Source organism: Phaethon lepturus, unplaced genomic scaffold (genome assembly GCF_000687285.1).
Source record: "Phaethon lepturus isolate BGI_N335 unplaced genomic scaffold, ASM68728v1 scaffold5640, whole genome shotgun sequence".
Lineage (NCBI taxonomy): Eukaryota > Metazoa > Chordata > Aves > Phaethontiformes > Phaethontidae > Phaethon > Phaethon lepturus.
The window spans coordinates 15,983-43,253 of NW_010509751.1; the positions used below are offsets into that span (position 1 = coordinate 15,983).

A 27,271-nucleotide genomic window follows, 5' to 3' on the forward strand; every position below is an offset into this window, starting at 1 on the left:
TGCGCAGCCTACTTAGTCTGTTCTTCTGCTGTTACCTCTTGTTTATGTCCCTTCTGTTCATATCAGCTCCAATCTGGTGTTTGCTTCTATTTTTCCAAATAAACAAAATACTTTATTTTTCTACAGTCCCCGCTTCCAGGAAAGTGTAACTTTCTGATAGAAAGTTTCTGAAATAACTCAGTCTAGAGCAATTAACTGGCATAAAAAAATTCCAACTTAAACATCAATCTTTGACAAAGAACTGAATGACTGAAACCACGGTTTTACTAATGCAAGGTTATAACCCATAAAAATAGCCAGTGCTGCCAGTTCCACCTCCTTAATATATTAAGAGATGCTAAAAAGGTAACCAGGGTCAGACTGCAAAAGCAGGCAGTTTCTTTGCCAACAGAATGACATTAGAAATCAAGGTTAGAGTGCTATTCACAAAATGAAAACCACTTTAAACAAATTTTCTTTTACCTTGCCAAGCCACCATAATCCAATCCTTCTTCTCCTCTGAATATAACATATAATCTTCTCCTCAAATCATATGGTTTTAATGCCATAATCTATGAAAAAAACAGAAATTGTAATAATTTATAAATTATGTATTGCCAGTACGATCACTCCTTCTTATTCAGATTTTATTTAGTTGATACAGAAATGCCATATATATCAAAAGTTTACACAGACTTGACAAGCAATTAGACCATCTCATGAAACATGCAATCAACGAACTGCACACAAAATACCAACTCGGATTTAAAATCTTTGAGCAGCAGACTGCTAGCAAGTGGGAGAGCGTACCTGGAAAGTATCCCTGTATGGTTGCCCTGTTCTTATACCCTTCCTAAGGCATTTATTATCATTAAAGGAAAACGGGTGAAAAGGCATTTCATCTGATATATTACAGGTTTTTTGTTTTCAGCAATTCACTTAAGAAGTAATTTACTCCAATTCAAAATAAATGTAATATACTTTCATTAATAATATACTTTTTACTTCTAGGGAAACCATCCCAAGAGGTTTTGATGTGGTGACAGCGGCAAGAATTTTGTTACAGAGAAAGAAGGAAGGAACATATATCAGCCGCAGACTGTAAGAGCTCAAGAACTGTATTCAGTTCACACATTTAATGTCTGAAGGACAAAGCAGGACACCAGTTTTAATTAGAAAAAAACACAATTTGTAATGTATATAGCCACACACAAGAATCAGAAAAGCAAATCTGATGTGGTTAGTTTAATATGGTATGCAATATGGTTAAGCTATGAACCTCTTTACCACAGGATGCTGGAGTTGCAAAAAGTTCACAAAAGGAGCACAGACAAGCTCACACAAGAGAAGCCCCCTGAGGATTATTAAATACCCAGAAGCCACATCAAGCTCAAGCAGCATTTCAATTGTAACAGCTGGGAGCTGAAAGATCATTTGGTGAAAGTATTATATACATTACTTCTGTCCTTACAGTCTTCCCTAAGAATCTCTCTTTGGCTAATACCAGAGGAAGATGACTGTGCCTGAAGGACCATTAGTCTGAACTGGCTATGGCCATTTTTGTTCTTATGCTTTGTTGTGATAAACAAACACAACAGTCTTTGTAGGCTTACTTGCTGGAAGGAATCCTCAAACAAAGTCTGTCTGGACACATTGATTTTCACATGACTTGGCAGTGCATTGGACTGTAATCATAAGGCAATAACGTTAAAAGGCAGAACATATAAATGTAAATTCAAACAGTTTCAAAAAGTAAATAATTACTTAATCAGTACCTGACACAAGTAACGGAAATGAGCAAGTTTCCACCTAAAGCTACGCTCATAAGCAATCTGTGGCCCTTTATTTCTGTAAGGAAATATATTGGAGATAGATTAGCCATACAGACATCAACCACTACTTTCAATGCTAAACAGCAGCATGGAAATTTCAAAAATAAGATATGATCAGAAACAAAATGCTGTTGATGGTTTGGTCAGCCAGTCCTCCTTCCCCCCCCTCCTTTTTTTTTGTTTAAGTCAACGTACCAAATCTGAGAGAAAGGTAGAGATTGAGAGGATTTCGAATCCCTATCAATCTCATAAAAATAACAAGCCAGCTACAGAAGAGACATCTAATCTACTGTCTTCACTGAGAGAAAAACTGCTAAATTAGGTTTCATAAACTCATCTGCTTGTGTAACTAGGAGGAATTTCTAGTACAATACTCCATAGGCTCTTCGAATCAAGTGTCATCAATACATTATCAGAAGTAAATCCTACCCTACATAAAAGGCTTTAAGACAGCCACCATAAACTGGATCACTACTTCTGCTTAAACTATTTTTAAAAAGATTTGCATGTAAAATTTTTGAAAAGTATTTAGAACTACGTTGTTTAGACATTAATGTTGCTAGAGGGTATATAACTATAAGCAATACTCATTACAATTATTTGCTATTTCTTTAAAAATTTAATCATTAGTTACATTAGTTGACTATTCAAATTTGCCTCACTTCTCTCTATTTATAAAACAATTATAATCTTCATATTTAAGTAGTGTTTAAAAACTACAGAACCTTGGAGCGCTACAGCAAAGTGTGTCATAGATAAAACTGACAATCAAAGCTTAGAAATAGATTAAATTTACAGGACAACAATTTGGTCATAATATAGTGCTCAATTCCAGCTAAAAGTATAGACTGTTTTCTAGTATGAGAAGACTTCATCATTGATCTATAACAACTTAAGAAGTGTAAAAATATATTTAGTTTCTCACTTACACAGAAGATTTCCCAGTACGAGGATCATTGAAAGTGGTGGTTCTTGTATTATGGTCAACAAAGTATCTGACACCTTCTCTGGTATATCTTATTTCCCAGCCCTCTGGAAGAGGGTCCTCATTTTGTAAACTGCAGAAGAAATTGCAGACAGTGCTTTTTCCCCTCATGTCGTGACATATAAGAATCAAGCAAGATCTTTTTATCAGCACAGTCAACATACACACCTACCCTTGAGTTCGAGGGTCTTCCCACTGTGTTGTCTTTGTGTTATGATTTACAAAATACACCCTATCATTTGAATCCACTCTCCTTTCTAGGGGGAAAAAGAAAAAAAAAACACTATACAACAATTGTATTCCAAATTTCTCTAACTGTCACTTCCTGAAATCAACAGCTAATTAACTTACCCCAACCTGGTGGTAAAGGCCCAAGTGGATCATTTTCTGCTGACAACATCGAAGCCTATTTAAAAACAAGAGGACAATCAGTTACGCCAAATATTATTAATGTTTTTTCCTTAATGTTTTAAGATTACCACTAGCTCTGAAAACTACCCATTCTGAAAAAACATCATGCCATTTTTAGTCTGTTTCTGTGAAGAAACATAGATTGTGTGATAATAAGATACGATTTGTGCATTTGCCTCCACTGTTTCCAATCCAATATACCCTCCCTTCCCCCTCCTAGAGCAACCTTGAGAGAGAGTCAGTGGTCTTAAAGATGTACAGTTCATAGAAGTTTTGCGGAAGCATGTATAAGCAGATAAGCACAATGTTCTTGCTTAACAACATGGTTTACCATAACAAACATTTCCAGGCACAGTGATTACTGCCAACATAGTGTTTTTTGCTTCCTCAATACATGATGTCTTCCCTGGATGTTTGGCTATTTTCAGACTTTGTCATTCTTTGCAAATGCAGCTGCATTCATTAAAATACAGGGATGGTTAAAATTATACCAGCATAAACTAAGGTTAAAAGGAACCAAAAAAGTAAAAAAAAACAGATCAAACTATTATGTAAAACCACGCTAAGCTCGTAATATCCTGTAACCTTGCAGAAGTCTCCCAGTAGTTCCCAAGAATACAAAGTATGGGAAAAATAAAATGTAAAAGGCAGAAATCCCCCAGGCTGCAGGATCTATGCTCTGATTTATAACCATATACATCCACCCTCTAAAATTTTTTGGACACTAATTCTTCTTTTTTTTTTAATGCAGAATGGAGTTTTGATAGATGGGAACCAATCTATGTTTTCCAAAGAGTTTCTTAAGGATCACCTTGCCACTCATGCTCCTTTATATAGCATTTGCAATCCAAAAATTTCAAATCCACTTAAGGGTTTACAACAGCAAACTCAGGCAAAAAAAGCTATAATATTTGCCCTGTGAAACAGAAACAGAGCAAGGATCAGAAGAAAATTCAATAGTTACACTCAAAATCAAGGGGGCAATGGGTACAAACTGTAGCACAGGAAGTTCCACCTCAACATGAGGAAAAACTTCTTTACTGGGAGGGTGACAGAGCACTGGAACAGGCTGCCCAGGGAGGTTGTGGTGTCTCCTTCTCTAGAGGCCTTCAAAACTCGACTGGACACGTTCCTGTGCAACCTGTCCTAGGTGATCCTGCCTTGGCAGGGTGTTGATCAGATGATCTTCAGAGGTCCCTTCCAACCCCTACCATTCTGTGATTCTGTTAGCAATGTGTATAAACACCTGAAGGGAGGATGCAAAAAGGATAGAGCTAGGCTCTTTCCAGTGGTGCCCAGTGACAGGACCAGAGACAACGGGCACACACTGAAACACAAGAGGTTTCCTCTGAATACCAGGAAGCACTTCTTCATTGTAAGGGTGACAGCACTGGCACAGGTTGCCCAGAAAGGCTGTTGAGTCTCCATCCTTGGAGATATTTAAAAGCCATCTGGACATGGTCCTAGGCAATTGGCTCTAGATGGCCCTGCTTAAGCAGAGGGGCTGGACCAGATGACCTCCAGAAGTCCCTTCCAACCTTAACCATTCTATCTTTCTCTAATTGCGTAAGATAAATTGACTTTGATTCACAGCTCCAGGAGACCAGCTGGAGCACAAGTCTTATGGGGAGCGGCCGAGGGGACTGGGATTGTTTAGTCTGGAGAAGAGGAGGCTGAGGGGAGACCTTATCGCTCTCTACAACTACCTGAAAGGGGGTTGTGGCGACGAGGGCACTGGTCTCTTCTCCCAAGTAACTAGTGATAGGACAAGAGGAAATGGCCTCAAGTTGCGCCAGGGGAGGTTTAGATTGGATATTAGGAAAAATTTCTTCACCGAGAGGGTGGTCAAGCATTGGAACAGGCTGCCCAGGGAGGTGGTGGAGTCGCCATCTCTGGAAGCGTTCAAAAAACGTGTGGATGTGGTGCTTCAGGACATGGTTTAGGGGTCATGGTGGTGCTGGATTAACGGTTGGACTTGATGATCTTGAAGGTCCTTTCCAACCTTCGTGATTCTGTGATTCTGAGTTAAGAAAATTAGTGGTGATGCATGTTTCTGCTATTGCTAGTGATGAGATATAATGTCTAATCAGATAATGAGAGGCTGAGAACTGTGAAATGTAAGAATACTGCAGCATCCTTTACTTCAGAGGGGTACCTGAATAAAGCTCATCAAATTCAAAGCAAAGTTAGGTATGCAGGTGCATAGAGTCTCAGTCCAGTGAAGCTGTTTCAGACTTGTACTTCAATGGTTTCTTCTTTAAAACACTCCAGATTTGCTACATATCACTTATGAAGTCTCTGGGATGGGATCTTTTTTTAAGAGACCAAGCACAATTCTTAGAATCGACTGTTTAGAGCGACAGTGACATGCAGGCACCACCATTCTTAACTCTGAAAAAGCAACTATCCTGTTTATCCAGTCACAGATGGAAAAATGTCTCAAGAAATATCTTCTTTGAAGCTACTTATTATATTTTCTTCAGGCAGAAGTAAGTGAGCAATTAACTGAGAGAAATGGAAAACCATGTAGGAAATTCCAGAGCTGAACCAGGTGCATATGCCTCAAAATAAGCTCAAAGTAAAAGAATTGCCATCTGTACTAATGAATTACTCCTAATCACTAAAACAGTTTTGAAGGCCATTTCATGTTCAAAATGTCCATAACTCAGCTTTTATGTTCCTTTCCAGTTACAGGACTGCTTTAGTTTTACCTCTTACTACATTAAAGTCTTAAGTATCCTGCAGTACACAAGGCTTAAGTAATGGAACAGAGTCAGAAAGGAGTACTTTTTGCCTTTAAGGATGATTTTTGTTAATGTTTTTCAACAGAATCACAATCTGAATTGATGCCAAACATCTCGTAACATATATGGCTGAATAGTTATAAAATCACTTTATATGCAAAAGTTACCGAATAGAGGTATCGTTGGTTGAATTGTTGCATAGCTCCCTGCAGTTGATTACGTTGAGACTGCCATTGCTCAAAGTTCCTGACTGATTCCATCGTTGGTCGCTGCCATGTTGTCGTTCTGGTATTGTGGTCCACATAGTAAACTCTCCCACGATCATCAACTCTTCTTTCCCAGCTTTCAAGAAACACAAATGTGAACAGCTAAATTTTTCAGTAATATTACATAACTAATTTTCTCTTTATGCTAAATTCCTAGATAGTACTTGAATGAAGTACACGAGTTGCAGGAATGATTTTAATTTCGAAAATACACAAAAATACTCCCCAACTTTATTAGTAGGACAACCACATTGAGCTAACATAGATTTCAAGCAATAGCATGCTCTGCCCTCTGTCACCTTATTTTTAACTTTGTACATTCCTGTGACATAGGCAATGTTGGCAGGTTTCACAGAAAACACTTTGCCTGGAAAGTTGAGGTTTGGAACCAGTGCACTACACCTAGTGGTGCCACCTAAATAAAGGTGGTCAAATATGCATTATTTAATGCTTAAGTTCTAAAGAAAGAACAAAATAATTCAGTAACTGTATTTGAACAAGTGATCAGAACAAGCAACACATATATTACCAACACTCGTATAAAAATAGCTGTAATTAATATAATTCTCAATTAACTGAAAGCTAGAATTTCTTAACATATGATGTATGATACAGTTTTGATGAGCTGCTTATTAAAGTTGGTACTTTCTGCTGCACCAAACAGAAAAATTTTTATCATATTTCAATCAAAAAAGTGCACATTACCCAGGAGGTAAGGGTTGTGGTCTTTCCCATGTTGTAGTTCGTGTGTTGTGATCAACATAATAGGTTCTACCATGAGGATCCTTTCTTTGCTCCCACCTTCAAGACAAAAAAAAAAAAAAAAAAAAAAAGACTTTCATGTAAGTCAAGGTGATAATGCTTCCTTAGGACTTATTTCCCACTAAGCCAAAAAAATACCTTGATATTGAATGAAAATACTATGATCCAAAACTCATTCCAAAACACCAAAGTGAACTCACAGTAGAATACATATCAGTTACTTCTTATTTGAGCTGATATCACCATAAAGACTTCTTTAAGGGCCTTGCTACATATAATGAAGATACATCAACATTTACAAGCATTTTCAAATTCTATTTAAGGTATTTGAAAACGAAGTCAATTAATTATCTGCTCAAAGCTTGGATGCTAAAATAACCTCATTCAAGAAATGTTTAGACATCCCTTCCTTGCATTTCCAAGCACATGCGCCTCAAAAACCAAAGAGGGAGTTTACATTTTGAAGCACTGTTCCCTACATCCAACAAACAACAGAATCTTTCAGAGTGAACCTGAAATGTGTGTTATCAGATGGTTTTCCTGTGTTTCTATTTCCTGTCCTGCTAAATTCTCTGATATCCCTGAGCATTATTTTGTTCAGTTTTAGTTGCAAAGCAAACTTACATTGAAGATGGAGAGAGCACCAAACATTATATATAAACAACTGAAGTTTCACTCTGCTGAGAACTGCCACAATGCAGTAAAGGTATTTATAAACAGGAGAGGAAATCAGGATGTTAGATGAAAAGCTGAACCCCTTGCTTGCATTAGATATATCTTTGTTCTTCTTACGTACATAATTAAATAGCTCCTAAAAATGTAGGCAGAACACCTTGCCTGCTACTCATAGGATTTGATGTGCATTTCCTCACTATTACAAGGTATCCTATGAAGCTCCTAAAAAACGTATTCTGCAATTCAAGAGGTTAAATGCCAAGATTATAAGGAGATAGGAGAAGAGCAGCCTCATGTTACAGTTACTAGGGCTAAACATAATGGCAACCCAACAACATGGGGGGGGGGGGGGGGGCGCACACAAAAAAACCCACAGACATGTGATCAGGGAGGAATGATAAAGAAATGCACTTGGCCATAGTGTGCACTATGCTTGGAACTCATGACCATGTCCTCAGTGGGAAAGCAGGTAGTTAATTTTTTTTTTTTTTAAAGTGTGTGTGGAGGGGCGGATGACAACAGGAACTGCCACCTGTAAAGAGCTTCCATCGTCAAGATATCCAAAAATAAAAAAATTTTGTAACTCTTCCCCAACAATATATATACAGTATTTCTACCATTTTAGATGCTTGTTTGCATGTTTATCCAACTGCAGAAACTCATGTTAAGTTACTAATAACTTACTGAACCTCCTTCAGGGGGAGAAGCTACAAGACAGGCTCTCTGAAAGATCAGCTACAATGACACTTCAGGTAAGAAACAATTTCTGTTTTCAGAAAATGCTAAAATAGTTAGTATTTAGAATATTATGTAAAAGTCAGTATTTCCAATTAGTTACTGAAGACATCTTCTCGCCCAAACACAAAAGCATCTATAAAAAAAAAAAATTAAGACCAATATATATTTGAGCATGTACAATGTTTTCATTTAAAGTCTAAGCACATCTTTAATTTTGCATTTAAAGTTTAGGACTATAGAAGCAGTTTCTAACAATCCAGTAAAATTAAAAGTTTTTAGCTATTCTGAGCACGTACAGATTTGAAGCATATGTATTTCTACCTATAACATTACTGGTTTTATTGTTACACAGTAAGCACCTACAAGTATTTCTAGACAATTTATTAATTTGCACTTCACTTTTGGTCTCTACTACATTCTTATAACTTAAAAACCAAAGTAGTAACAAATTATGACCCAAATAAGTTTGAATATATCAAATGAAGAGTCTTCATGTCCATAATGCCCAAGAGTTTGTCTATTTAGATCACAATAACTGTCTCAGCAGATCAGTTCAGCTGTTACTTTCTGGGACAAGAGCTACTAGCCAGTTATAGCAGCAGTACAAACCCCATTTTAGATCAAATAACCCCATCTCAGCCAACTGACTTTCATTTGGCAATCCCAGTATAGAATTAAATCTCTGTTTCCTTATATGCCTGTTCAGATAAAACATAATTATAGCATTAAAATCAAACCCACATACCCTGGTGGCAAAGGTTCTGTACTGGCATTACCAGGCTGCTGTCTTACAGGTTCTGCAGATGCACTTGAGGTGGAGGAGGATTCCCTTGGTTTTGCTGCATCTGTTGCCGTACTGTTTCTAGCACTAGGTTGAGCACAGTCTGTTGCAGCTGTAGATTCTAGTCCAGCAGACACAACAGGTAATGTAGAAGCGTGGCTTTCAGAACAACTATTTGCTTCGGTTGTTGACTGAGGTTCTGCTGTAGTGTTAGTGCAATCTGAAGACACTGGAGCTTCGACTGAACCTATTGGAGCCTCAGAGACAGAAGAATTACCAGCTTCTGGTGCAGAGGCAGATGACTCGCCGTTAACTGAGAAATGGGAAATAAGAACATTTGCGTATCAGAATCTGGTAAGATTTACTTTTCAAGTGACCAACTTTTGGAGTAAATCACATGGAAGGAATACATTTAAGTTGCACCTTGTATGCCATAAGCAGCATTTTTGTCTAAGACGACAAAAAGTCACAATGCACCTGCCTCAGTTAAAGCTGTAATTAAAACTTACAGTCTGCAAGCCATCCACTATACTTCCCTGCTAAGGTAATATCTTCATTTCTCCATATCTTGGTCAACTCAACATTACACCTTACTCTTTAGATTAGCAAAAGTTATCCATCTGCTTCCCAGAAAACAGTACTGCTTTATTTGCTTTGAAACTTTGAACTTACATCAACTTCAAAAAAGAACCCTGACTAGAACAACATGAAAGAAAAATATTAAGATATAAATAACTATAGGAAATATGGAAAACAAAGAGGCAGATCTTACCCATTTTTTTTATTCCTTTTTCAGATTTGAGGTACAGAACCCTACAATTAAGCTAAAAGCACTTGTGTGTGACTTGCAAAAAAAAAAAATCCCCCTCCAAAAGTGGGATTAAAATATAAAAATTAGTGTTTGGCTAATGTAACTTATGTAGTTCACTGACTGTAGAAAGTGATTTTAGAATCACAGAGTAAATTAATTTCTGTGTTTTAAAGAACAATACAAATGTCATCCAACTCAAGCAAGCATAATCTTATAAAAAGTTTAAAGCAGGTATGGATTTAGCAGGAAAATGGGGCTAAGAAAGCCCCTACAATACATCAATACTTATCAGAGCAGTATCACAAGATCTCGCCTTAGACAAGCAAAATCAGGTACAGCAGTCTGTAGGACCCCCATTAAAAGTCAATTATTAAAGCCCTATTAAAAGGAGTGCAACATCATTCACAGCTTTCATTTTCTGCACCACTGATCAACACCAGACAGTAGCAACTCTACTTGAACTCATCAGTTTGTACCTATTCTAGAGTTGGAACTATTTTTCTACAAGACTAAATATAATAGGCAACATAGACTTCAAGTAATTTTCTAACAGCATACTATAAGCTTAGAATTCTAAGGACTGCGGCCAATGCAATTGCTCTAGACTCATAACCTTACTGATACAGATTTGCAAAATTTAACCCAAGACTGTAAAATGCTGTTCCATCATTTTAAGAGTTCATTTACTTTAATTCTGTATAACACTCTTAAAAAAAAAAGAAAAGCTAGATTCTACTTACTACTTGTGATATTTATACAATATCAGCAATTTCTTGCTTTCCCAGATGAATGGAAAAGCAGGTCACAAAGAACTACAAACAATAAAACATTCATCAGCAATGTATTTAAATTAGCAAGCCAGTTTCTTTCAGGTATTATCACTGGGCCATAAATATTTTCTTGATATGTATAGTGACAAGCATGATTTTACAGGCAGCAGCAGATTTTAAGATCTGTAAAGGCACTGCTTTTTGAACACAACTATTCCAGGGTAATACATCACTACTTCCAGCTCACAGAAAACAGGTTAACTACATTAAGACATGTCAGGACTTTGTATTATTCCAAGCAAATGTAAAGCATCACATCAAAAAGAAAAAATCCTAACTACAGACAATCTGATCAAGTTTCTTCAAACTTCTGCTTTAGCTAGCAACAATTTTACTTAAATAGGAAAAAAGCCAACTGAAATTTCAGCTTTCATTTAAAAAAAACATTCCATTCATCCACATGAAAGAGTGAATGGGATTACATAATGAAGTTAGAAGTAAAATAACTGACAAATCATCAGCTCTTTTAGTAAGCTGATCGCCAAAACAGATCTATGAAACATTACATCAGCCAATTACCTCACCAATTAGATCTAAAACAGCAATTCTGGCAACATCACATGAAATTACAATCCTGCTAAGCACAACAGGGGGCAGGGGGGGGGAAGTGATCAACAAATGCTGGAGACCTGTTTTATGCCTTGCCTTAGAAAAGTCTCCACCAACTGGTACTGTAGTTGAAAACTGTTATAGCAGTGCCTCCAGTGCAAGTTCAGTGATGATTTCATCAATATTACTATCTGAACAAATCCATTATTTTTGCAATTACCCTATCCTAATACAGATTTTAAATTGATCTCTCCGCTATAGAAGAAAAAGGGAGAAACGCCTAAATAATATATATGCCCTCTGGCCTTCAAATGAAAAGAGAGGGGAATCAAATTCAAGTTCACCAAATAGAGAAAAGCTTCAGAAAAGGACAAATTTAATTATTACCTTTTAAAGTTTGTAATTGCTATCTTCCTACCATAACCACATTTCCCACTCTATTACAGAAAGTCTGACAGTCTCTGTTCTACTGTTAAACAGCTTGCCTATTTCTATTTAAGGTTATCTTTTTCTTCTATCACTGTAATCTCTCTCAAACAGCTGAGAAAAGGCAGAAAGTGCTTAGAAAGCACAGTCATTATTAGATACAATGTTTTGCCAGAGGAACAAAAATTAAAATAAGACTTTTGTTTCACTTGTTTTACCATACTGAATGTTACTTGTAGTCATAATCAAAGTCTTTGTGTTTAAGAAGAGAATGAAATTTAGTATTTGCCAATACCTGTTTTGAAACAGCATACCTTTTGAAAAAATGGAGGGCAAGGAGAGTCTGCAACACATCTCTACTCAGAGTACAGCAGCACCCTGACAGCACTAGAAGTCAAATTTATCTAATGGCACAAGAAACTTAACTACAGTTACTCAAATTAATTGTGAAAGAAATCTGATTTTTCCTCCAGACAATGAGTAATATGGGACAAAGAAAATAGAAGGTTTGGATGCTTTACATCTTTCTCCATCAGAGAAGAGAACTGACAGGAAAGTACGAAATTTGTACATTTAAGAATGGTTCTACTCCAGAAGAATTCACAGAAGTGGACATGCAAGATTATAAATTCAAGCCCAGAAACATGGTTTCATTATTTTTGAAATCTAACAAAAAAATGTACAGAAAAAGTGGCGAAAGTTCAGATACACTTCAATCAGATAAAAAAGCCTCATGGAACATGTTCTCATAACTCTCCCATTCTTACCAGTGCTGTTGACAGGCTGAGCTGCAAGTGGTTTTGGTACTGGTGTATTTTTGGGTCTGGCTGCAACGTGAGTAGGAGATGGTGCGCTGTCTCCATTAACAGCTTCTATACAGAATGTATTCTGTACTACAGAGTTGGAAGGTACTTGATTGTCTATCCCGTTAGAAATGTCACAAGCAGATCTTGGTAAAAATAAAAGATCACTTTAGGTTACTACAAACATCATGTTAAACAGTTATGCAACTAAACCAAATACTACATAAATCACGCTAAAGAAACAAATAAAGAAATGGAAGTAAATTCGCAATGGTTTATAACAAAATGTTTGCAGCTTAGAGAACAGTCAAGTGCAAGACCAAAACAATTAAGGAACAAAAGGCAAATTTGGGTTCTGGGAATTTCAGATACTTAAAACAGGTAAGTTCTTCCATTTCCACATCATCTTTTACTTGTAATGACATATTAGAATTAAGTTGGGCAGACTGATGTGCCTGACACATCTTCCAAAACTGCCTTAGGGACCCTTCCAAAGTGCACCTATGAGCAGGAAAAATTTTTCTCTCATTAAGCAAATGGAACAATTGGTTTTGTTTGTCATATCTCCAAAAATTTTCTAGTCGTAACAGAAGAAAGTAACTCTTCCCCAGTGAAAGGAAAATAACATGAGCTTTTCTATGCATAAGCAGGATGGGACATTGTGAGGACAGATATACACAGGCAGCTCTGTGTTTATAAGGCCACATGAAAATAAATGTAGTAAGGACTTGTGGATGGAAAATCTTTTTCAATTACAGTGTTTTTACTTAAATCTGTCCCAAAATGCTTAAAGCCACCCAGCAGACACACATATGTGAAAGTTACAATCAATGCCAACTCCCCATCTTCTCAGGGAGTAAAGGCTACAAATTAAAGAGAAGTTAAACATGACAAAAAATGTGAGAATTGTTAGAAGTCCTAATTTGCAGAGTCAGAAAAGAAGCAGCATTTCCATGTTACCTTACCCAACTACAAAGAAGTATTAGAAACAGAAAATTAAAGTATTATCTCTTTTCAACTCTAGACTACAAACCCAATTTGCCTCCCAAAGACATGCACAGAAGCTACCTTAAAACTTGTCTCCATCTCTTAGTTTTAGAGCTGTAAATCAAAACTGCTGGACAGTTGTGTAAAAACTGCTGTAATCAAAATATCAACATCAAGAGCAGGATGCCACTAAAAGCCACTCCTCCAGCAACAATAGTTGAATGAAAACAAATTATTGTTACTTACTGTTTCAAAACAGTATGCAGATGCGTTTCAAATCACTTTTAACAGTCCCAAACCTTTCCAAATAAAACTAAGGAGAAGCAGCTTTTTTATCCTCACTCCCTCATATTGGGCACCCATAGGGGAACAGAGACAAACCTCCACATATTCAAAAAAAGAATCAAGGCGTACAAGGACAAAAGTGTCCCTGTCACTCAAATGCATAGCAACCACGTGTTTTTTCACTCCATCGTGTGGCAACAACTGAAACGGAAAGGAGTTCACTGCAAGGTAACTGAGCAGGCAAGTAACATTAAATTGATCTGAATGTTGACGTATTTGACTCACTAGTGGTGATGAGGCAAACAATCTACTTCTACTTTTCTCCAGGCAGTCCTTGAGCTGGTATAAAAATAGAGAAGCCAAGAATGAAGCTCCAAATTGATCCCAAAGCCTTTTTCTTGCCACTTCAGGTTGAAGGAGGCAATCTCTTTGCCTCAGCGTTCTGAGTACTGCTTCCTAAACTCAATACAAGTCTCTTAAACAACTTCCTGATCATGACCTTAAAAAGAACTGGGTGAGGCAGAAGTCATTGAGGCTTTTTTTTCCTTCTTCCTTCTGTTCAGATGGTACATTGCAACAAGTTGGTAGACATGAATAGAAATAGTTCTTAAACAGCAGAAGAAAATGAACGGAATAGATACAGAAAATCACACTGAACCACTGCTCCCCTAATATCTCTGCTGCAGCATTTAGCAGAATTCCAATCAGTTGAATTTTTATGTTTGGAGGGCTACACATCCAAGAGGAAATGATAAAGTAGTGGAAAGCAGACTCTACCAGTGGAGGAAGAACAGAGTTGTAAATATAATTCTTCTCAAGCTAAATTATGTAACAAGCAATGTTTCTAAAACCTGTGGTAACATTATTTAGGGCTTGACATTCCCTTCAAGATAATTACAAAAACCCCAAAAAACCAAAAGAACAAAAAACCAAAACACAAACCACCCAAACATTTCAACTGATAATTTTGCTAATACACTTCATATACTGTAAAACACAAAAACAATTCCAACCTGGATGTACTTCTTGCTGAAGCATCTCTGCTTTCATGCACAGCCTCGCCATTTTGCTGAACTTCTACTGAACAGTAAGAAACAAATTCAACAGAAATATTCTATTATATCTGTTTGAAATCTGAATCAAAATATTACCATCTGATTTAAGTATTTTAACTTACTGGTTGCTGATGAACTGAGATTTGTAAGAGATTCTTGTTCAACAACCAAACCATCTAGCACAACTGTCAGTTCACCTGTTTGCACCATGCCACTCTTGTTTTCCAAAGAGAGTTTCAACTGTTCTTTCACCTTCTCCACTAAAAATGGAGTTGGGGTGGGTAGGGAGAGAGGAGAAGAGAAGGGATAAAGGAAAGATTAAATTCTAAACAGCATTAAAAGAGACTTTCAACACAAAAATGCGATACATATATTTAGTTGTATGAGTATGAGAGCTATTCAGATGATTCAAATCAACATTGAAATCACTAACGAGTTGTGTAAATTTACATCTGCTGTGGGTAAAAGCACAGTTTATTGTAAAAATAAATTGGTCATTTACATCATATATTCTACAGGTATGCTATAGGATCCACATAGTTTCAGTACTTTATTGTTAATGATTTCCCAGGTTTGCTGTTTCCACTAAGCCCTTTTGAAATTATGCACTACTTACATAACATGAGAAGGCTTAAAGTCAAAAAACTTCTGAACTACACATCCAAATATTACAAGTCACAGGGAACCTCATTCTACAACCAGAGCTTATGTTCATTTCTCATATCAGCTTCCAAAACTAATTCTAAAAGACCATTGAAAAGAACACCACTTTGAGGAAGAAGTAAATGCTACGACTGCATAGCGTCCTCCCTCATTTTTAAAAATTATTTTTAGTAAATCCTTACTAGCATTTTCATAGATCCCAACTCCAGGGAATAAACAGGAACAGAGAGGGTATCTCAAATAACCAAGAATTAAATCAGAAACTATTTTCACCGAAAGAAACTTTGAGATAATTAAGATTTACAAAAAAATGTGTGCATGGTACAGTAAAAGAATTTGGTATGACTGATAAGCAGTGCACACATTTGTAGAGAGACATACATAACCCAGAGGTAAAACACACTGTGAATGCTACGTAATTCTCTCTAAATCAATTATTAGTAGTAGAGCAATTAAAGCTACATGGCATAAATCCAAACACATCCAGCTATGAGTTCACATTAATCAGGTTAAAATGGTTAAGGCTTTTTAGTATTTGCAGTCTCAGATTAAAAGATTAATTTTTCAAGATATACCACCGTATTTTCCTCCATATGATAGCATTCCAAGCTTAAGTTAAAGCTCACTGTGCACCTCTATGTATTAAACTAGCATTTCCTTATTTTTTTAAATCTTAACATATATCATAAGTGAACAATAAACATGAAAAGAGGGAAGGCTACCATAAGCTATTGCCAGATACCCCCAAACTGTTACTTTAAAGAGCAGGTTCAACAGTGTAGTTGGCAGCAGTTACTAGCAGACACCCACTGCTATCTTACGATGGATTTCAAAGTACTTTAAATCACTGCAGCAAGCACAAAGCTCCCAAATCTACAGAATTACTGATTTAGCAATCTGCATTCTAGAAAATGGTACTACCTGAAAGAAGAAAAAAGAAGAAACTAGCCTACCTACCACTGAGTTGTTAAATTAACATTTATAAATCATCATTTCTGCAAGGGGTGATTGGGTTAGCTTCTGCTATTTTAACAGGTTTTGTCCCCAAACCAGATCAACAGTTGGCTGTAGTCCAGCTGAGCTGGCAAGAAAGCTGGGAGTGGTATGGGCAGCAATTCAGTACTGGTGGTGTTTAGCAGAAGAAAGTAACAACTCTGAAGTTTCTGCATTTAGAGGACTTCCCCTTTACATTTTCTTCAGTAAAAAGCCTTTCAAGTGCTGCATTTGAGATTAGGTATCAATAGCTGAACGACTGAAGGATACCAATCAGATTATTCTACCACTGAATTATTGGATTATCTGGTGTATGTCAATATGATGACTTGCCCAAATCAGAAACATCGCACAAAATTACTTTCGGCGCAATGTACAGCTAATGCAGTCAACCATTCCCTGAAATTTGCCAAGTTGATTCCCTGGATCTACAGTAATAAATTATTAACAATTTTGTTAGAAATAGTTAAAATATTAAGGGGTTTTTTTGCTATCATTATTACAACCCAGTTTCCTCCGATACCATTTTTTTTTCATTTAAAAAAGAAGCAACACTTCTGCTTAAGTATGGCATCTTGCACATAATCTTTATAATACTGCTGAAGAAACCCCACTTTATTTTGGACTGTTTCAATTTTCTGAAAGAATCAGAAACATTAAGCTTTTTTTCAGCTCTCCTTTTCCCCCACCTCCTTAAACAGAGCTCTCAGGTTTGTGTATCTAACTTGTGAGAAAGGTTAGAGATTGGTTTAGCTGGAATTCTACTGCCACTCTGGAGTGGAATTTAAAGTGTGGATTCACCATCTTCTTGTACGAATGCAAAAAGAATTTAAAAAGCAAATTAGATAAAGAAGACCTGTTTTAATTCTATTAAAGATGATTAAAATCAGAAGTTACATAGAACACAACAACCTCTAGTGTACTAAAATGAAGTTCTCAATTGTGTCATTAGTCAGTGGTTCCTACTGCCCTCTGGGCAGCTAAATTACAAGGGGAAAATATCCAGCCTTTCTACTAGTGATTCCAGAGAAGGAAAACATGAAAAATTACATAGATGGCTTTTCTGAAAGTTTAGACTTCTTTTTTTTAAACCAAGTCTAAAACAGATCTTCTAGCAAATTAGTTATTAGTTTGCCACAAAACACTGTATTTAATCACTTTGGCTTTCACTTAATTTGTAGTAACTCATACTCTAATGTATGTTTCAAAATCATTATATCCCATTGTTACATTTAAATTGCTCTCCATAGCACAGACATCTCTAGAAGAGACAAATAAAGACATCAACTGAAAGTCAGTTGTAATTACATGTATAGTTAGTAGTCTGGTTGCCAGTTTGATATATAGATTAGTAATAATAATTCTACTTTACTCAAAATATCCTTCGTGATAACTTACATTTTCTATTGTGTATTTCCAAAGCTTGTCTCAAGTCTACAGTGGCTCTTCCTAATAAAGCATCTGCTTTTAAAGTGTGATGGCTCCACACTCTAAATTCCAGCGTAGTCTGTGGAGTCACATTCCTGCACATAAAATACATTTTTTTTTAAAAAATACAGATTTTAAAGTATTCGTTCGTGTTATCAGGAGTATTTGAAATGAATTCATTTTCTCATATCTATTATATTTCTTGATATTAATTAACTGAAAGAAGTTTTTCTACTGCAAGGGGAAGTTTTAAACTAAAAACCGCAAACACTATGATATTTATACTTAAGATCAAGCTTAAAGTGCATTTCTACATTCCTTATAGCATAAGGAATTTGAAGACTATCAGAATTACCTACACTAAGCTCAAATCTCAGTAATATAAAACATGTCTGTCTGTATTTATGAAAGACATATTTTCCTTATTCCTCACTATTCCAGAATTTTAACTAAAAACTCACATTATTAAATGTGGAGAAAATGGTGGTAAGCATATCTGTCTGTGACTAGAAAGAAAAATATTTAGTATTTTTCAAAAAAAAGGAAAAAGCAACCAATCAGGTACTTGCAAGCAGGAATAATCCACTTAATAGGTGTCAGCTTGCCACGAAAGTGTTGATAAAACATTATTAGTGAATCCACAAATATATATAAAACCATAAGGCATACTCACAGAAATCAGAGGGGAAAAATCAAATGATGAAGCTAAAGTAAAAACTGGAGGGAAGCAGAAAGGTAAAGGACCCAATTACAGTAATATTGTGATAACCTTTGGCAGTGATCTCTCCCGTGCTCAAGAAGGAAAATGGAAAGCTATGCTAGGTCCTGGAGAGTAAGTTTTGTAGTACAGGGTCTAGTATTGCAAGAGTGCTCCTGGCTGTGAAAAATGGGAGTAAAATCACTGTACTGCAAAAAGTCCAAGGCCACATATCCATCAGTACTGGATACAGAAAGTTATATCAGCATTGATGAAAACAATACTAAAAACAACCCCCACCCTCTCAACAACAGAGTTAGCTTTGGAGTCACCTGAACATATTGGACAACTTGGATCATTTGTGCTGAAACCCCATGAGCAAATATATTTTTGCATTTTGAATAGGCTGCCTTATAATGGAAGTTTTACTAAACGACCAGCTCAACAAAGAAAAGAAAAAAGCACCCTACACACAGACAATATATTGCTGGTGCTTATGCAGGCCCATAGAAGTGAGGGGAATTTGGTAAGCCAGAGAGTTCACTCATCCTCAAACAGACTGGGCAACTGAAGCAACAATACCATTCCAACAGCCACAGGAAGAGGGGGACAGAATACCTTATACATATAAGGGTAAGATCCTAAGTAAGTAATACTGATGACGGAATGAGTCTGTTTGGCTGTACTGTGCATGCCATTTCTATCAGCTCACCAAATCCTGACAAATCAAACCTGCCTCCTCAACAGAAACTCTGGTCTCTCTGAATATACTGATAACTCTGTACCTGTGCTAGTAATAGCTCCTGGAAATCATCGTCAGGTCCAAAATTATATTACTCTGTTTTGCAATTATTGCACAGGGCTAATAAGCTCTATTAAACCTGAATAATTGAGAAATATGGCACAGGAATACCCTACTTGCTTCAGCCCAGGTCTGTAGTTGATAAGTAAGTATTCCCAAGCAAACAGTTCCCCAAAACTAGGTATGTTGAACCACTCCACTCTCCCCAACACTGTTAGTCGCAGGAACCTGGCATGGTTCCTGCTACTAACAAAGCTGGCTATTGCACAAAAACAAGTCAGATGCTGTAGAATATACTGGTCCATGCCCAGTGCCACTTGATAGTAGCTATGCTGTTTCCAGACCCAAAGCTGAAGCAGTACAATCTTGCTTGTATAATAATGCATTCTAGCCAATTGCACAGTGCAAGATTGCCAGTTCTTCACAGAGTCATATTCAGGTATACCTACATCTGTAGCACAGTTAAACCAAATTAAACCACAAGAAGATTAAAAAGGTCAAACATTAGGATAAGTTGCAAGGTCACTTTGCAGTAAACTGGTCTTGTATGTATATCGCTTCATTAGGAAATTTAAAGGAAAAAAATTACCTTCCTTATAACTACTACTTAACCATCTGAGATTTTCTTCCTTTTAAAGTTGAGAATGACATGATTACAATTAGTAACATCTTCTAGAAAGGAATCTTGAAACTTGAATGGTGTACAGTGCTAACAAATATCAAGAGTACACCATGTATAGCAACTGTATGCAAGGAACACTCTGCAAAAAAAAATATTCTCAAAACATTGTAAGAATTAAGAAAAAAATTTCATTTAAGATAGATATCATCTTATGTCTGCATTTAGTCATCAACCGCCAGAGAAAACTACATAGGCAGCCAGGCTTAGTAAATATTTGCCTGCAATGTCTGCCTAATAAATAGTATTAAACAACCAAAAAAAGAACTTACACTGTCAGCTGCTCATCCCACTTTGGATTTGAAGAACTACTTGATTTTGCTGTTTTCTTAATCTCTCCATCTGCAGTTAATTCCGTGTAGAAAGTTGTTCCAAACCAATTCTTTTTCCGTTTCAGTTTGGCACTAGAAACTAATAAAATATATTGCTTTATCTATAACAGCATACTGTTGCTGAAAAAGTGAAAACGTACTGCCTACACAATGTATGAAGCATAGCATGGCAATGTTATACCTCACCTTTTCTACTTCTGCTGAACATAAAGAGGTCAATGCTAAAATGGTAGCTTTTATTTTCAAAAGCTACTTTGTCAGATAGTTGAAATCAAGTGTGACGTACTCTCTTCACCACGTACTCGCAGGATGGGTTGGAAAGACAACACAACAGTTATTTCAGGGATAAACACTGAAAATTATGTGGGTTCTTTTGTTTATTTTCTCATTGTTCTTCCTACTCCTCCCTTAACTGAAAAATATCTAAGTATGAAACATCTGAGAGACTATCAGGAAGATTGTTTGTTTGTTTGTTTTTAATGCTATGTAGTTATGAAAGTATATGCAGTTCAGGCCTATTTCAAAATGTCCCTATATAGCAAAGCCTGTATACAGAGCTTCATTTCCTTGTCTATATTACCTGTGTGGTTAACCTGTGGTTTAACACATCAGTTTGTTAAAAAGTAAGAAATCAACTCTCAGATTTGCCCTGTTTAAACAGCTTTGCAGATGAACTTAAAAGTTGCAGCTAAATATTTAACATTTAAGAAATAGCAAAAGACCACAAAAGCTATTTTTTACCTCCAAATCACTGGTGAGGTCCTCAGTGCTCCTGAACATAAATCTGTTCGCCCACTTCCTTGCCCATCTGAGTTCTCCCACCTCCTTGCCCATCTGAGGAAGTCACTACAAAAACTAATAGCAACCTAACTGCCAACTTTTTAATTTTTATTTCAGGCAGATGTTGTCTTCAGAAGACCATATCAATGGACTCACAGCTGTACCTACCTGCTGGCTACGCCTTCTTGCTCATTCCTCCCATACTTCAGTATGATTTTCTTTCCCTTCACTTTCAAACTAAAGCAAAGCCGAGTATTTTCAGCCTCCTGGAAATAATCATTCCCTGTTACTTTTCTGTATGGTACTTGCTAATTCAAGCAAGTGGAAGTTAACTAAACTGTCAGAAAGGGAAACCAAAAAGGTCTGCCATGTATTTCTGGATGACAGTATTCTGAAATATATACCTTAGTTACTTAAAAGTTAGTGGGATGAAACTATTCAAGGTTCTAAAGGCATTAGCTACAGACCTTTACTTGATTTCAATTAAAAGGTGCACATTTAACTCCCTCACGTTTGAAAAGTCCAACCTAAGTTATGTGTGACGTGTCATAAAAGGGAACTGCAGCCTTGATAATGATGAAAGATTAAATGTAGAAGACTTAAAACAAAATTCCACATATGGGTCATGTTTTTTCATCTGAAACTGATATATTTTTAAGCTATAACAACCTCTATTTCTTCCACATTTTTTCCTCCATTTTTTTTTTCTAAAAGCAAATGCTGCATTTTTTAAACATAAGTATTTACTCATAATATTCAAGCTTCTAGTTTCCCCTCCTTTCATCTGATTACGTTTTAAGTCGTTAAGTTTTAAGTTCCCAAACATGAAAGGAGACCGTTATCATTTTTTGATTAGTACTTATTTTTTAAAAATTAGAAGTAACAAATACTAGAAAAAGACTTCAAAAAATACTAACAAGACAAGACATTTCACCAAGTATATTTGAAAAAGTACTGATGGCAAAACTTGTCAGCAACATGCTGCAACAAGTCACTTACCACTCCATATGAATCTCCTTGTCTACAAAATGAGTATATGCTACTTGATGCCTTTATAAAAGTGCTTTTTAAGTACAGTTCTTGAAATATAAGTCTAGATTATACAGCAACATAAACTAATCTGAGCATAAACCAGTGTAGGTCAGCAATACTACAGTCCCACACTCCTGTCTCCCACTTCTTTCCCTGTACTGCCACTGGTCCTCTGATCTTGCAATAAAGTTTGTTTAGAGAACTAAATCTTCAGAAAACTAGTCCTAAAAATTTTACAGATTTCTTCCCACTTCGATTCTTGAATCAGACCTCTGGAAGTTAAGAGAAGCTCCAGTGCCACAAAAATACAATGCTACTAACATAAGGGGCAGTGCAGTACAGGATCAAAATATACCAAAATAATCATTTCTGCATACACAGATCTGAAGTTACAGGTCAATTGTGTAACTGTTTCTTACAGTTATGTATATTCAATCTGCAGATGCCTCCATCTAGGCTATTAGTTATTGACAGTTTTAACGATTCATCACATTATCAAGTTATCTGATCCTTACACAAGGTTAAATCAGTTTTTGTGTTCCTCTCATCTAATTTGACAAAATATCCATTTTGAGGACTCTCCAACAATGGGGTTTTTTTTCAGATAATTTGGCCATCCTTGGACCATCCAGCATGATGTATCTTTCTTGACATGCAGCTTTTTTTAAGACATGATATCTTACTTATGTTTTTTACAAATTTTGTCCAACATAGCCTTAATATATTCTTGGTCATGCATTCATTCTTACTTCAGGGTTCCCACATTTCTCAGGATCCCTGGAAAATTCAAATTATTTATCAATGGTAAAAAAATACTTATTATTTTACTTATTATACTTATACATACACACACATACATTTATGTGTATATATATTTATGCACAATATCTAACCACTTGATGGTAACATTTTCACTTTTAACTACCGTAACAGTCATAATTAGCTATCAAGCTTTTTAACCTAGATGCATCTTGCTTATCTTCAGACTACAAGAAGTCTTTGTTCTGCTCTGCCAACTTACAGAAAGAGCAGCTAAGACTGACCTCGATTGTCACATCCCTGACCAGTTCTTATCCACGAGTAGCAAAATGCATGACCTACTTTGCCTGTTCAACATCTGTTGAACTGCCCCAACACAATCAGAAATTTCCAGAATTGCTTGTAGCCCACTGTGTTTCCCTTCCAGCAGATACTTGAGATGGCTGAATACTGCCTCAAACTATGAGAACCAGGACAGCAAAAGGAAAAAAGTAAACAGTCACAAGATGCAACATAGTAAATTCCAGCTGGATGAAGTTGAAAATCTACAGCCGTTGAGGTACTGAAAATTCAACTGGACAATAGCCTGAGCAACCTGATCCATTTTCAAAGGTAGCCCTGCCTTCAGCAGAAGAGTGGACTAGGAAACCCCCAAAGGTCCCTTCCAACATAATTATCCCGTATGTCTGTGTAATCCAATCTGCTGCCCTGAGGATAATACAGAATACCCATTTTATTTGCAAAAGATGTTTACCTGATATGTAATCAAAGACCTTAATCTTTTGAAGGGCTAGCAGATTTTGTGATCTCCTCCAGTTCTCCAGCTTCACTATAACATTGCACCCTTTTTCAGCTTGGGGGTCACTACAACTGTCCATCTTTTTTGTAGAATTTAATAATATATGTTCCCTATACAGAATCTGTGACATTACGTATTTGTTCCCAAGTGAAATTCCTTACATTTGTCCCTACTTTTGTATTGAATCTTTTTTTTAATAATTTGAAGAGATCATTAAACCCTGTCATCCAACTCACTGTATAACATCTGCCTAGCTTCAATTCTTCTACATCTATTATAGTCATTAACGTGTAACATTCTGTTATTAATTAAAATATTAACTACAGTGATCCAGTTTTCACACTTGCCTTTTTAGAATACATATGCTTTCCTATAAAAATCACCATGATACAAATCACTACTTGCCTGTTACTTGCATCTGTAATCTTCCATTATGGTTGTTACTTGTATCAGACCTTGGTGAGGCTGTGGCCATGTCAGAGGTTTAGGCTTTAGCCTAAAAAAAATAAACACACGAGTAGCTTATTGAAAAGTACTTATCACTGCATGTTAGTTACAATTAAATAAAATGCTCAACTAATCAGCAAGTTACCAAATGTTACTTAGGTATGGCAGAACTCATTATTCCATAACACCAGTTAAAAAAACCCAATTACACTGGAAATTTGTCCCATGTTATCTTTGAGGATGCCAAGACACTTCAGTAATGCATACATTTACATAGTTTAGAACCCTGTGTAAGGCAAGAAAAAAAAAAATTCAGCTGTGATAGATCAATACTCCTGTCTCCAGAAGGTACGCTTACGGTCTGATTTCAGCGCAGCTAAGCACCAACAACTTCAAATGAACGCAACATCTGAAACATTTACATACTTGAAAAATCAAGCTGTCCCCAGAACAATACACTCTAAGCAATAACGCGACTCAGACAAAGAACATTTGAATTCTATCCCTAGATTTGCAATCAGCTTTTTACATCACTGTTGCCCACCCACAAATCACTTCCCTTCACAAGGACCATCCCATCTCATCATTCGGTGACTAAAATAGTGGGGCTCTGATCTTAGCTGGGGCATCCCTGCACTTGGCACACATTAAGACAACATCACTCCCATCTCCTGCATTACTACACCTGAAACAAAGGCAGAAGTAAAATAATCTCTGTTTCTACCAGACAACTATTTTTCATGAGAAATATGTACATTTAAAATTCACTTTCCATGATCTGGATGAATTTCCATATATTTATTTCTGTGAACATTAATTAGTATCAATAATAATGTGAAACGGTTGTCACCAAACCTTTTAGATCGTGCACCTCTATCAGTAAAAAATTTCTGAGGATGCACATCCAATATGTGTATATTTATTTATACATTATGTATAGGTAATACTGTACTAATATATTATGTGCATTATAAAACATAAAAATAGAAATTAAAAAGCATGAGATAAAGATGAAATAAACAGCATTTTAAAATAATTTGTATTAATGGTACAAAAACCCCTTTTTGTTCCTCTTTAAAAAAAGGAATATTTTTTTTTTCTATGAGAGCTGTGTGATTTAATATGCTTCATCATTTTTTGAAATGTTGACTTAACAGTTCACAATACAGTGATTTGGAAGTCTGGTCTAAATGCTGTTTATTTCCATATTTAGTTTTAATGGCTGTCATAACTGGAAAGGACAATTTACAAAGATATATACATCTAAATGAAAATGCATCACTGGCTGCAACTTACTAAATCATTAAACTAATTCTTCATTCCCATCCACTAATTATACAAAGGTTTTTCTTGAAATTTTGCCAGTCAATTTCCATCTTTCCCAATGTCAATTAGTTGTTATTGAAAATTAAGGGAAGGTGTTGCTTTTTTATTTTTTTAACAAACACGTTCAAAACTCCCTGAAACTCTTCATTTGGAAGATTTTTAAACAGGTGAGGAAATTCTGTTTCCAAGCGTACAGATAGATGAGTTTTTATAGATGACACAGCTTTTCTGGCAACGAAGTCACAGAATGATGGAAACATTTACAAACATCCGTTTTCAAAATGCTCTCTCCATAGTACAAGTTTCTTTCAAAAGGCAGTCACTTTCTTGCCTGTTGTTAAAACATCACCTTCACCTTGAGGGGACACATTAAGTGTCTTTATTTGTCTGAAAATACCTGTTAGTCAGCATACTGCTGACAGACAGTTGTCATCACAGAACAGGTTGGCAAGTTCAGAACACTTGTCTTTTTGTAAAACAAAAAAAAAAAAAAAAAAGCTTAAGTAATCTTTAAGTCTTACAACTCTCCTGAACACTGCCATGATAACCATCGACCTTCTGCATGGTACAAAAGATTGACATGGGGTCTTAACCATGAAATTACAAATATTGTAAAGATTCTACTATTTAAAGGTCTCATTTTCATACAATTAACCACGCTGATGACATCCCGCAGCACTCTGTCCACTTCTGGCTCCAACTTCCTGGTTGCTTGCCTACGCATGATTCAGTGAATGAATTCCATGTGTGGTGCTCTCCTTGTAACCTAACCCCAGAATCCATTTTTACTTCAGTCAAAGCAAGTCCACTCCATTAGTGGTTATATCTGCAGAGTTTTTCCATTAAAGAAAAAATGTTGTTACTAAAGAAGTCATTTACTGTTAAGAATATATCTTCTCTGGTACATCTTTCCTCAGTGACTTAGTTCTTTGTGTATTTCAATGTAGCAACTACCCTAAGCTGAGCCATGTTACAAACATCTATACTTTTATCCAGCTGTATAGCAAGCCTCCCACATTGTGCAATTTGTTCCAATATTTGTTTTTTTAAATCTTTGGCAATGTTTTCCAGACATGATCCAACAGTATCTGCTGACAAAGGAATTGTATCTTAGTTTGTCACCATACTGTTTCCCATGTATTATTTCAGACATTTTTACTGCAGCAGGAAGATCGAGTGTCTTCTAGGTCTTTTGCTATTGAGAAACCTCAAAAGAGGCTTCTAGAGATCTATCATTAAGTTTAGTAAAATCTTGTAAAGTACTGGACCGACTATCGCATGACTTCAAACGTTGCTGAAAAAATTGTAGAGGTTTATCTTCATGTTCTGTATGCTTAGTTTTTAAATGCCTGGCTAATTGTGATGGCTTCACACTATCATAAGCTGGTATCTCAAAGTTCCATATTCTCTTAGGGTGAAGTTCATCATTAATGATAGTGGATGTACTTTCACATTTCAAATAGACTTCTTTATAAACCAAATTTTTTTTGGCCAATATCCTGTCAGCTCTGATTGCCATTGTTTTTACCTCTTAGTGCAGCTGACCAGGAGCTCATACCAGAAGCATCAGCTCTGCCATGTTCTTGTTCTCTTGTTCTCACATTATTAGTTATTA

The 27,271-nt window shown here is 36.2% G+C and overlaps 1 protein-coding gene across 1 annotated transcript in view; it reads right to left on the reverse strand.

Annotated features, from left to right (window-relative positions):
* WWP1 (WW domain containing E3 ubiquitin protein ligase 1) overlaps positions 1-24,379 on the reverse strand; it is a 36,940-nt gene extending 12,561 nt beyond the window's left edge. Inside the window, exons 1-15 of the mRNA XM_010283666.1 lie at positions 24,289-24,379; positions 20,454-20,592; positions 17,974-18,098; positions 15,042-15,179; positions 14,878-14,944; positions 12,557-12,738; positions 9,138-9,486; positions 6,923-7,018; positions 6,119-6,293; positions 3,148-3,202; positions 2,969-3,053; positions 2,741-2,869; positions 1,755-1,827; positions 1,593-1,664; positions 463-551 (exon numbers count right to left, since the gene is read on the reverse strand). Of these exons, the coding sequence (XP_010281968.1) occupies positions 463-551; positions 1,593-1,664; positions 1,755-1,827; positions 2,741-2,869; positions 2,969-3,053; positions 3,148-3,202; positions 6,119-6,293; positions 6,923-7,018; positions 9,138-9,486; positions 12,557-12,738; positions 14,878-14,944; positions 15,042-15,179; positions 17,974-18,098; positions 20,454-20,592; positions 24,289-24,358 (1,844 nt within the window). The 5' untranslated portion in view covers positions 24,359-24,379. The remainder of the gene's footprint in view (positions 1-462; positions 552-1,592; positions 1,665-1,754; positions 1,828-2,740; positions 2,870-2,968; positions 3,054-3,147; positions 3,203-6,118; positions 6,294-6,922; positions 7,019-9,137; positions 9,487-12,556; positions 12,739-14,877; positions 14,945-15,041; positions 15,180-17,973; positions 18,099-20,453; positions 20,593-24,288) is intronic.
* Positions 24,380-27,271: the final 2,892 nt, after the last annotated feature.